This window comes from Podarcis liolepis, assembly GCF_965112155.1.
Source record: "Podarcis liolepis genome assembly, chromosome: 2".
NCBI classification, from domain to species: domain Eukaryota; kingdom Metazoa; phylum Chordata; class Lepidosauria; order Squamata; family Lacertidae; genus Podarcis; species Podarcis liolepis.
The window spans coordinates 101,520,192-101,533,050 of NC_139555.1; the positions used below are offsets into that span (position 1 = coordinate 101,520,192).

The window sequence follows — 12,859 nt, forward strand, 5'->3', positions numbered from 1 at the left end:
TCGACCCAGCTATCCACAACTGGCCTGATCCAGGCCTTTCTTCTCTGCTAGCATTTAGCACTGTCTCCACCCCTCCTTCCTAGCCAGGCCAGCACAAGCAACAGTGCCACAGATGCAGCAGTGACTTGTACACTCTGTTCAGCCCTGCTGGGAATTAGGATTGCTCCATAAAATAAGTAAGTGTGGCGTAGATTGGTGATGTTATAGATGCTATGGCCAGTTGCCTTTCCCCTTCTCCCTCCAGATTTACTGACTTTGTAGCATTAAAAAGACAAAATGAAAACACTCCCTTCTCTTACTTTACATGAGTTTTCATAAGTACTTTTCAGGTCACTTGAGGTTCACTGAAGACTTCACACACATCCTTACATCACTTACTGACAACCATTTAAGACAAGCAGCATGAGCACATGGGAAGGGTATTGTAGAATGCACAGTGAATTAACACACCTGTTAATGCGCACACCTGTTAATGCGCAAAAAGATTTCTTCCTAGTTCATAGTGGGTTTGTTAACAATTAGCAAACGCACAACACTCCTCACCCCTACCTCCCCCCCTCCAAAAAACTCCAGAGAACAGTGAAGATTGTCATTAAATATGTGCTGTACAATTAATTCAATTTAAGCAAAAGGGCCCTGAACTGTGTTGTTGAACAGTTGCAAAAGCTAAAGTTGCTGTTCAGATCCCAACAGACATCTTATAGCCTTTAAGTCTATGCCATTTGTCTCATTGTTTGTAAACATTTCCCTAAGTAACAGGGCATTTTATAAGGCAGTAGCTACCATAGGCAGTCTCAGTACTGCCATTCTCTCTCCTTATGTATGTATATGTAGGAGTATGTATATATGTATTTTACCTTCTGTGAGATATGCATATATACATGAGTTCCCATGGGTGTAGGGGGGAATTGTAGGTGTGGTGATGTAGGGAGAATACTTCCTTTCCATGCTTGGGACAAAGAAGGTAAGTAGGTGGCAAACTAAACTTTTCTGTGTTGAACTGGATTGTTGAGTAACACCATGTTACTTCTCTCATTTTGGAGAAAGAAGGAACAATATACTGTGATCACAGGGCAATAAGCTTGGCATGAATGAACAGACTTACTGAGTGCAAGCTGACTGCTACTTACAGAGTGAAAAGCATTGTTCTTCGGAAATGACCGTGATCCTTTCTTCTGAATTTCTAAAGCATTAGCTCTCTTTGTCTCTTTCTCTTTTTTTAACTCATAGGTATGTTTCTTGTGTGTGGACATTATTACTGATAGGTTTCTTCCACCCCTGCCAATCCACTGTAATTTATAACACAGTATTTTAGTCCAGAAGATAAAGCAAAACCTGTAAAGATAACAAAAGCAATCGATAACCTGAGCCAAACAAAGCAGAAAATTGTGAACACTGTGCAATATTTTGCCAGGGAAGAAATACAGAACTTTTTAGGATTACAGTCCCTTGAAATCTCTGAAAGGAATCTGATGGGCCATTGTGGAAAGCAAAATGCTGGACTAGATGAACCTTTGGTGTGATCCAGCAGAACTCATCTGCATGAAATTTCCGTAACAACTAGTCTGTTAGAATTAAATTTCCCCTGAAAATCTGGATATGATGCAAATCAGATATTTGTACAAATCAGATATCTACAAAGGCAACATTAATAGAAAATAGCAAAACAATTGCAATTACATATAAAGTAATATAGAGCTCTTAATGTTAAAGTGCCGTGGCATTATAATACTACATAGAGATTCAAATTTATATAATCTTAAACCCTCACACCATGCCCTTGATATTTCATACTATGGATCCCTTGGCACATATCCACATAGGAGTTTTCTGTGGGAACCAGGACAAAAAACCAGTATCTGAACAAAGAGAGCTCCTTTGTGTCTGAATTAGCACATCAGAGGTACAATTCCTCCTGCCTTCCTCAGGACCTCCTGTTAAAAATTAATATAATCCATGTCATGGTGCACTGCTTGTAGTAAAAAAGGATGCCTGAGTAGGTTAAGGAATAGTTTAAAATGTGAAAGTTGGCAATTTGGGCCCTTCAGTGAATAATTTGAATGTTGATTATCAATTTCTGTTAATGTCTCAAAAATAATGCATTGCAAAACAAAGTAGGGGTTCAGTCCATCCATTCATTTCTATTTGAAGCGTTTCCCCCATCCACTGATAAAAATATACCCTTGCAATTGACATGATTAATCACCAACCATTTCTGTTCAGTTGTATGTACTTATTCATTTTATGCACAGTGCTTCTTAGCAAAAATGTCCGCAAAACATTTCTAATTGAAAACATGTCTAACTGAAACAGTATAAAACAATAATTTAAAACTACATAAATCAGCAATTGGAAATCTGCTGTTAACTCCAGAAATGACTGGCAGAATAAAGAGGTCTTCATCTGCTTCTGAAAAGAGCTTGGAGAAGAATACATAGATAGTACAAAACTAAGACATTCTCAAAGTAGGCCCAATGGATTTAAGCAGTGCTTTTTTCTGTAAAAAAATGTTTAGGAGTACTCTCATTTTCCTACTTATACTGAAATACTGCCCCTCAATGAGGCCAAACTTAGAATCACAAAATGTTTAGGGCTATGCATACCCCTGCATTCCCCCAGAAAAAAAGCACTGGATTTAAGTCAGTTGTGGTTTTCTTGGTCCTTGATTTCAGTGGGTCTACTCTCTCTGAGTATGACCTAGTTGGATACAATCCATAGAACTCTCAGGGAAGCACATTCCATAACTCTGGGGCCACCACACAAAAGGCACTTCTCCAGTCAGATTGACAGTGTTACCTCCTCGGAGGATGGAACACAGAGCAGGGACCGCATTAGCAGATTTAAAAATGGCTATTTAATCAAATATAACTAGCCTTTTCCTCACTTTCAAGTTTTAACTTTTTTTCTCCCTTTGGTAAATGCTAATGACTTTTTTTTTTTACCTTGTATAAACACTAAGCTGTTGAATAGTTTCCGTATTGCCTAACAGTTACTGCACAAGGTCCTGTTGACAACTCCACTCATACTGCATGTTCCTCAGCAGAAGTGATTTTAAACACGCATGCATGTGTTCCAAACACATTCACATCTGAGTCATGTATGATGTGAATGTCACTTCAGAAAAGCTGTACGGTGAATTCTCGAGGACCCATGCGCATGACAAAAGAGTTACTTCACTGATATTTCTTGGTTTTCAACTTTAGATTTATTTCCTGCTGTAGGCTCACCCTGGCTTGATGCTTGATGGTTCTTCTAATGCCAGCCTTCTAAAACTGGGTGGTAATTCTTCCATTCTAAGTGGGGAAAACCATCTTTAATTCCTTTAAAACTTAAATGAGTTAAATTAAGGTAGGGATCTTTTTTTAATTGACTGGTTGACTTTGCACTGTTCATGTGAGATGTTTTAGGGCCAGTCAGTTCCCGTGCAAGTGCTGTTCTCACATTGCAGTTGTCAGTCAGATTCTAGATGGATTTTTGATAGGATCGTGGGAAAGAAAAGGAGAAAACCCACAAACACAGTGAAGAAACTCCCAGATGTTTTATATTTTAGACAAAGAACTAGTTTACCCCTCTAGCAAATAGCATGATCTAAAAGGAATTGAATGGGTTATTGTAAACTGAACAGGCATGCATCCTCTGTTGCATTACAGATATGTAGAGGAAGTATACAGTTCTGATTCAACGCTCCTGGAGAAGTTCCTGCCAAAAAGTAGCAGGGGCTTGATGGATACACCATATCTGCACCATGCTAGCATTTTGTACTGCTGTTCTCTTTACAATAAAGCTAGTTTCCAGTAGGATCCCCATTAGTAGTTGTTGTTTTCAGAATGCCTATTACAAGTGCGAAAATGCACTGTGGTTTAGGAGATCACTAATACTTCTTTCACTTTTTCCCCCCTACTCCTTTTAAAGGCCTTTGCTTGGTGGTCAGATTTAATGGTTGAGCATGCGGAAACCTTCCTTTCCTTGTTTGCGGTGGATATGGATGCTGCGCTAGAGGTCCAGCCCCCAGATACCTGGGACAGCTTTCCACTCTTTCAACTTCTAAATGATTCGCTTCGTAGTGACTGTATGTATTGTATTTGGCCATTTAATGTTCCTTCTCTGATAGGGCAAAACAGTTGTTTTCTGGTTCTTTGTGGAATAAAAGTGGCCTTTGATAATTTGTTTGACTCTCAGTGGTTTTGGAAGAAAGGCATTCTTGTTTATTCATACTCAGGGAACTATGTACCTTACATATGTAAACTCCTATACAAAGACAGTATCAAACCTTTTTATTGCCTCATTGAAACCAGCTTATAAATGAATAACACCAGCCAGTTATGCAGTTGGTTGGTGGTACTTGTTAGCATTCTTTTTATTAGCATGACTGTGTTGAGGCCATCAATTTCAGTAGGTAAACCTTAGCTGAATACCACTCTGCATGCATAATAAATGCAAGGGAGAACCACATGTGCCATTACAAAGTTCTTTGAAGTTTCTACTTCAGTTGCTCATGCAACCAGAAAAAGAAGTCATGTTTCAAAGAGAAAAATCAGCTTTGCTCTGTGGACAGCATGGACAGCCATAGTGAAAACTTCAATGAAGGAATTTGCAGAAGTTTCTAATGCTTGTGCAGATCACTGTGTTGGGTTTTTTATTTTGTTTTGTTTATTATGGCTATCGTATCCTTCCAATTTGTTCAGTAGCTCATTGATGTAAGTTAGTGATTCCCAGCTGATGGATCAGAACTATCTAGTTAGGATGGGGAGCCTGCAACCCTCCAGATCCTGTTGCACTACAATTCCCATCATTCCTGACCATCGGCTATGCTGGCTGGAGCTGATGGGAGTTAGAGTCCTGCATTGTCTAAAGAGCCACAGGTTCCCAAACTCAGATCTAGGTTGTAGGAACCTGTAGGCAGAGAGTGTAGAGCATTTCATGGCAAAAAGATGTGAGTGGGATTGGTGTGTGAAGAGGGTTGAAAGGTGAATCTTAAATAAAGACAAATGTCTGTGAAATAACATCTGAGCTTGCATCTTACAAATTTCATGATGAGCACTGGGTGCAAGCCTAAGGACATTCTATAACACAAACTTCAACCCGTTTAAGACTGCAATTAAACCCCATTGAATACAGTTGGGTATACTTCCAAGCAGCCCTGCATCAGGTTGTGCTGCACATGTTGCAGTTTCCCTTCAAGGACACATGGAAGCTGTAGTTCCGAAGAGCTGGATACAGGGATTTTTCATGGTATTTTCCACACTCATAAAAAAAACTACAGTTCCCATGATGCCTTCGTATTCAGTTTATTTTATATGGGATCAAAGATCCAAGGATTTAAAGTGACGCATCTAAGAAAGTCTTAATCGGTACAAAGCATCTTCAGCATTTTGTACCCGGTACTAAGAACACAACTGTTTTGCTAATACCTGTGTTGCCACTAATGAGTATGATTTTATTGTTTGCTCGTTTGAAGAAAGATGGTAATATTGCAGTTACTAGCCTCATCAGAATCCCTGAAATGTAGAGTAAATGGTTTGGTAGCAAAGCCTTTTATTTGGCAGGACCTTTTCTAGCGGAATTGTTTTGCCCTGTAAAGTATTGTTTTGAGCTCAAAAATTTATGCTGTACGATAAATATGACAGTCTGGGTTGCCGCGAAAGACTTCTTACCATGCTTTTATTTATTTATTTATTCTAGATAATTTGTGCAATGGAAAATACCACAAACATCTTCAAGACCTGTTTGCCCCACTTGTTGTTAGATATGTCGATCTCATGGAATCCTCAATTGCACAGTCAATTCACAGGGGATTTGAGCGGGAGTCATGGGAGCCAGTAAAGTAAGGAAACCTCCTTTGATACAATTGGAGTTTTCGGGTACAAGAGGACTCATACGCAGATGAATTAGTAAAACAGTAGATGCTCTGTGAATGTTTTTTGTTTGGGTGCAAAAAAAAATAAGGTCTTGAAAGAGAAGTCCACTGGTTTTATGGAAGACTTCATAGATACTCTGTGGTATATTATGCATTGTTAATTTTTAATTATTTGCATTCTGGAATGCAAAGGTAGAGCATGAGTGAAAGTTCTCTCATTTGTCTCTTTTCGCTCTTTATAGCCCAACTATTGAACACTTAAGCATAGTGCTGTGTTTTTCACTAAGCGATACTAACCACTTATGATCTGACATAGGAAAAGCTGAATCATGGGTCAGCTGGTGGTTGTAGCTTCTTTCCATATCACTCTTGGGATCACTTACCACACGTGAGAGAGCAGTTGACAAGTGGTAGGATTCACCTTGCTGCTTGGAAGGATGATGAAGATGGCCAAGTCACTCGGGGCTGAGAGAATTCCTTTCCGAGTATTCTGCTGATCTTTGAGTTGATAGACAGGGCCAGTGACATGGTTCCTTGCCACCTGGCTCTTGGCCTCAGCTTGCAGATAAAGGCATTCCTGCAGGTGATGTGGGACAAAACTGCTAAGAAGCAGCTCCTACCCCACTGCCAGTAATGCATAAATGAACCTTACATCTAAGACTCAAGCCTAAATCCAGGTACTCAAGAGTAACTAAACTAGTTTATGCACCTGAGCCTTACGGTTCTAAACTGCAACACTTATGTTCCTTATGAGAGAAGTAGGGGAAAACGTATTCTTTTCCATATTCAATTAAGGCTGATGCCTAGTTTGGGTTACAAATGCATTATTATCGTTAATTTTGTTGTTGTTGTTATATCAAACATGTGATGGCATGTAAAAAGCCTGATCTTAGACCTGATGCCATCGAGTGGTTCTCTAATAACTGTCATGTTCCCAGTACTCATGTGAACTGACTCTGAGTTTCTTACTGGGAAGCAATTTCTTCTTTTGACCTACCATCAAGCAAAAAGCATTCAGAAAAAAAGATGGAAGTTTTCAGGGAAATTTGCCCACAGGTGGAATTGCGTGTTACTTGGCAAGGCATGTAATGAAATGGTGAAAACCACCTCTAAGGGGCAAATGTGCTTCATGAGGAGGCTCTTTTCACCAAAGAAAACTGGTTCTTGTCTCAAAACATGCTTGGAAAATGCATTGATTAATAGTTGCACCATAAAAATTGTGTTTTACATTTTATTTTAGGCAACAATACTGAAACATATACTTGAGAAATAGTGCACACATATATGCACTTTGTAGTTTTAAATGAATTTATATTTTCTTTTTTTTTTAACATGTTGTTCGGTCTATTAGGTCCAAGCCAGAGTCCACAATTTATTTATTCCACATTAGTTCCATGATCTGCATAATTGAATTATGGTTTGCAGTCACTTTTTTTTTCCTGCACATGTTCTCTTTCTTATAAAAGTCTGCTGCTTTTCAATAGCAATCTCTGTTTCTAAATTAATTCAGGGATATTTAATTGTATCACAGTCGCTTGTGCATGAAGATCTATTATTTTAGTGGTAATGTTGTGCAGGAAAGCTATGCAGGGCTTTCTCTTTATATGTTATCTTTAAAAGTTGTATAAAGGTGGATTTTTTTAGAAATGCCCTTCAAGCCTAACATGGGCACACTCCAGTAGCAACTGGCATATTGAAGTGCCATTGGTTTCAGCCAGAGACTTGAGGATGTAGTTAACTCTGCTATTAAAATCTAAGGGAATTAAACGTGTGTCTTTGGCTGAATCATGCCATGCAGTTGCAGGTGGTGGAGGGATTACACTCGTCTATTTATACCAATCTTTTGTCAACTTCACTAAATTCTTACACTGGATTTGTATTTAAGGGTAGGTGCCATTTTTGATTTGCAAACGAAAATGTAAATTCATGAAGACTTTGTTGAATTTTGAATATGCTGGTGAAAAGAGAGTGGTCCAAATCAGAAACAGGTGGTGCTGCTTGATGGGGAGAATGGTGCCAACAAGTGGAAGAGGAACATAGAAGCTGCCTTATACTGATTTGAACCACTGGTGCATCTAGCTCAGACACCAGCCATGGTTCTCCTGGACTTCAGACAGCAGCCTCCCCCAGCCCATAACTGAAATATGAAATAAAGCAATTACAGTAAAACAACATGGCAATTAAAACGGGAGACACCAAAGGACACCAAGGAGTGAAGATCTTTGGACTGGCCACAGAGCACTGCCACCAGACTGGGCACTCTAGTTGTGCCCTAACAAACTTGGCAACATTGCAGGCAATTCTGGAGCACACCTCACAGATCTTACATGCAGTCGCCTAAGCCATCTTCAGCTGGCCCTAGTGATTCCCAGGCTATTTACTCTGGATGAGTTCTGCAAGCCAGTAGAGTTGTTCTACTGCAGGAGATTCCAGACTGCTTTACTTTTGCAAGCAGTCGTCCTATTCCATTACATCTTTGAGTAGAAAAGGCTAAGGAGTAAACCCTACACAAATCCGGAGTGGAGTCTCAAATATTGTTGGATGGCATCTTATACTCCTCTTTCCGGCAACTCCTGCAGCCAAGCTGGTGCCAAATGCATTGCTCTGCTTTCCTTTAGACCACACTGGCGATGCCAATAAGAGGGTCTTGTCCTCTGGGCACCCCTGGACCTCCATACACACTGCCCAGGTTTGTGCCCGGGACAGATCACTTTGGTGCTGCTAATGCAGCAAAAACAACACAGGAGGCAATACGGGCCTCTGCAGCCATAGCAGGCTCTGTCGTTCTCCAGCGGTCTGACTTCACCCCTGGAGGCGCACTCCATTGTCTCTCAAGACAGACAGATGCCAACAACAACAACATCCTGTTCTAAACATCATTAAGAAGTCATCCTGTCTTTCAGGAGGATCTGCTCAGCAGCTATTTACTCTTCTGACATAGGAAGGATGGACTGCCTTTTCTCCTTTCAGGACTCAGCTTGCCATATCATAGTGTGAATTACCTTCAGCTTGTCCATGTTGTGTAGGAGGAGCTTTATTTCATTCAGAGTTCTTCCCACCTACCACTGAGACAAAGACTTGCTAATTACAGTGGTACTTTGTACAGAGAGGCTGCCTCCCCTGCTCTTGGAGTCCAGCCATAGACTGAATGCTGGGATGAGGGACCTGGGGAAGTCCAGATGTCATTGGACTCCAGCTCCCATTAGTCCCAGACAGCAAGGCCAGTAGGTATGGTAGTCCAAGAACTTTTGAAAGGCCACAGATTCCTCATCCCTGGTGCAATCACCATTTGGAAGCCACTGCTTTAGCATATATAGGGTTTTCAGCCTTAGTTAATAACAAAGCTAACAATGTGACCTCCATTCAGTGTAAATTATTATCGGCAAATATTCGCTTCCCATTCGAGAGAATTGGAGAAAAGCTTTCAACTTTATCTGGAAGAGAAAGCAAGAGATGCATATGTCTCACGGAGCCTTCTGCTATCTTGCTTTGAATCATTAGGTCAAATTGTGTGGATGGAATCTCATTACCTCTCGCAGGCCAAGAAGTTCTATCACAACACAGAGTCTTTAGAATAGACCTTTTGACATGCCTGCCTGCAAATCAAGGTTGAAATATATGGCACTTTATTTAACCTAACCAGATGGCTCTATAAGAAAAAAAAATCCATTGCAAAATGCTGCAGAGCACCTTTGAAATTGACTCGAGCCATACATAGAGATAAGCGTTGAAAGCAACAAAGAGTCCCTACAAATGCTGTATAAATATGCCTCTCTTTGTTTTATTTTATTATTGCTATTATTTCACTCATTCTGCAAAAGCCGCAAACCTTATCAAGACGAGTCCTCTTGCTTTTTGAAAGGTTTGCACAGCTTGGTAACTGTGGACAAAACCATGCAGGGGAAATTAATCGAAGCAAGGCAGCAACCCTAACACATTTTTCCAAAACACTGAATATGCAAGATAAATCTATTCTCCGGAGATTAAATGCAGACAGTCACATGAGGTAAGGGATCAAAGCAACAGCACCTCTGGACTCATTGCTCGATGAGCTCCATGGTATTCAGCAACCACCCAGATATCAATGCACTGAGGAATTTGGTCAACAGAACTTGGCTCATCTGGAGCAAGGTCACAGTACACAGGTCAGCTACCACACGAGAAAGGGCAGCAGGACAAGCATGTTAGCTCCACCCCCATCCACATCCATTTTCATCAGCTGCCTTGAGTTGGAAGGTGACTTTCTGCAGCAGAGAGCCTCCTGTATCTATGCGTGCTTCCTGTGTGTTTTGGGGCACAGAGCAGGTAAAGCTAACATACTTGTTCTTGCTGGAGCCCCTCGCTCACACCTACATACCGGGCAACTTGCCTGTGTACATAATGCCTGAATAGGGCTTGTGTGTCCTTTACAGGAAATCATTTAAGAAAAATGCATTCTTTTCATTAATACTGTACTTTGATGCAATTTGATGTCATTGTTAAGAGTAATGACTACCACAGAAATAAATAAATATTTTTATAAAACAAAGAAGTTCAAACCGGAAGGGGGGGATAGGCTGTAGGCCCTGAGAAAGAGAGCATCAGTACTCACCGGAAAAGTCTTTCTCATATTTCGTCCAGCAGATGTTGCCCAAAACTTTCCATATACCGTATTTTCCCGTCTATAAGACACCCCCGTGTATAAGACGCCCCCTATTTTGGGGGACTCAGATTTAAGAAAATGGGAGGAGATAGGAGATGGTCCCATGTATAAGACACCCCCTAATTTTTAACATTATTTTTTAGAGGGGAAACCCTAGTCTTATACATGGAAAAATACGGTATCTCTGAGGAGACCATATGTAATTGGTCTCCCCACATCTGGGGCTGTAAGGTGGTGCCTGCGCCAGCCTTCCAACAGCCTTTGGAATTGGAAGTAATTGCAGGGGGTGGGGAACCAGAGGAATTTACTAAAGATGGTGGTTGTAGCTACATGCAAGGACATGGTCGTGGTGTCTAACCCCCGGTTCTTAAGGGACACAAGGTATGGCAGGAAATCCACCTCTCATGCCTGAGGGGAGTCTGGGCCCACCCCAGCATGAGACCTAAAGGCTTCAAAGGAAGACGATGCCCTGGAGTACGCTTGGAATGTGGAAGGCGCGATGGACTGTAATACTCCCTGCATCACGCATTGCCTCCAAGTGCCCACAGGTCCTCAGGAAAGAGCCCTGAATCCAACTGAGCCCCAGGTGCCAGAGCTCCAAAGCGATCCTCCTGAAATTGAGACAGAATGTCCACTGTGCTATTACTGGAACAAAACTGGCTGAAAAGGAGATGTTAGCCAGCTGGAGCACAAATGCCCATAACAACCTCAGGTCCTGCCAGAAGGACAGCTTGGCCAGAACCCTCACCACCACTTGATTGTCAGACCCTGAAGTTCCGGCATTCCTCAACCCAGATATGTACAGCCACCAGGATGGGGAAGAATTCTAGGAAGGTAAGGTCGCATGTGATCCTTTCTCCCTCCAATGAGCAGGCCATGGCTGGGAGCACCAACAACCCTTGAAGTAGACCCCGAAGCCTAGGCTGCTGGAGGCATTGGAATGGGCCTGGGAATTGTGGTGAGTGACCAATAGAACCTGCCAGAAGGAAACCTCATTGTATGCTTGCAGGAATACCGACCACACAGCTGACGGTAAGCAGTCCATACCTTGCTTCCTCATGGAAGTCAGTGGTCGTTCTGGTTGCCTTGCCCTCCCCTAGCAGTAGCCAACCTTGCGGTCGGCTACACACAAGCAAGCACAGGACCCATATCTGCCCCATGGGTATTAGACAATCTGCATCAGCTTATCCAATTTGACTGCAGCACAAGGGATACTTTTATAAGAGAGAAATGTGTGCAGTGATACTTAGAAGCAATGTCATTTTTCACGCGTGCCGTTCTGTGGCTCTAATAACACCCAGGTGCTATGACTGTTAGGTGCAACTCCGATAACTTGGCTGAAACTTCAAATCAGATAGTTAGATGTGTAAATAAGATCAGTTGCCCCTGCCAAAAAAAAAAGTCCAAATAGAGAAGCTCAGAAATTCTTACATATACTGCAGTATTTTAGTTTACTGTGAAAAAGAAACTGAGTTGTAATATGGCTTTTAAAAGAAATGGAATAAAAAGGTATGTGTGGACACAGCACCATATAACAACATTGCATTAATACTTGACTGCGAGGGAAGAAAATATTTTATTAATAGTAAACCTTTTGGGTGATACCCAACATTACTCATACTCAGAGTATACCCATTTAAATCAGTAAGTATGACTAATATTGCTTATCACTGTAAAACTACAGTAATGCACGTTTTATTAAACACTGAATATCCAGTGCCTTTTAAATATTATAATAAGCATCTTTTTTAAAAAAAATGTATTTATATGTGATTGACAAGCTTAAGTTGCTTTTCTTCATGAATTTACATGCCTTCAATTAATTTCTTAACATTTGATGTCCAACTGAATATGCCTATCAATCTTGGAATTTGTAACAGATTCTCAGCCATTCTGAGAACTCATTTCCAATTTGGATTAAGAGGCATTCATTTGCCTGTGTTAAAGGGTTATGCAATATTTTAGGTTGCAAACAAATTGAAAATCAGCATATAATTATGAAATAAGCAGGTCCCACTGAAGAGTCCATAATTGCCTTCTGGATTGCAGCCTTAACTAGAAAAATAAAACCACCAGATTGGAGGCAACAGTTCCATTAATTAAAACACAGTGGATTGGATCCTTACTTAAGAGTAGACCTCATTACAGTCAATGGGACTTACCGTAAGTCAGGCATGAGTATCATAGGTCCCATTGGTTTCAATGGACTACTCTAATTATGACAAAGTCTAGATCTAGCCGTATGTAAGAACAGATCTCTTCTTTCCCCATTTCATGGGTGCCAGAGGAAGGCCTCAAGATTTCCATTGTACCCATGGGTGTCTTGTTGGTGACCTAAGGTGATATCTAACTTAGTCATA

The 12,859-nt window shown here is 40.9% G+C and overlaps 1 protein-coding gene across 9 annotated transcripts in view; it reads left to right on the forward strand.

The window, feature by feature from the left end:
• CADPS (calcium dependent secretion activator) overlaps positions 1-12,859 on the forward strand; it is a 356,444-nt gene that overhangs the window by 260,654 nt on the left and 82,931 nt on the right. For all 9 annotated transcript variants that reach the window (XM_083491182.1, XM_083491174.1, XM_083491178.1 and 6 more), the window contains 2 exons: positions 3,913-4,069; positions 5,683-5,824. In XM_083491182.1, the coding sequence (XP_083347308.1) occupies positions 3,913-4,069; positions 5,683-5,824 (299 nt within the window). The remainder of the gene's footprint in view (positions 1-3,912; positions 4,070-5,682; positions 5,825-12,859) is intronic.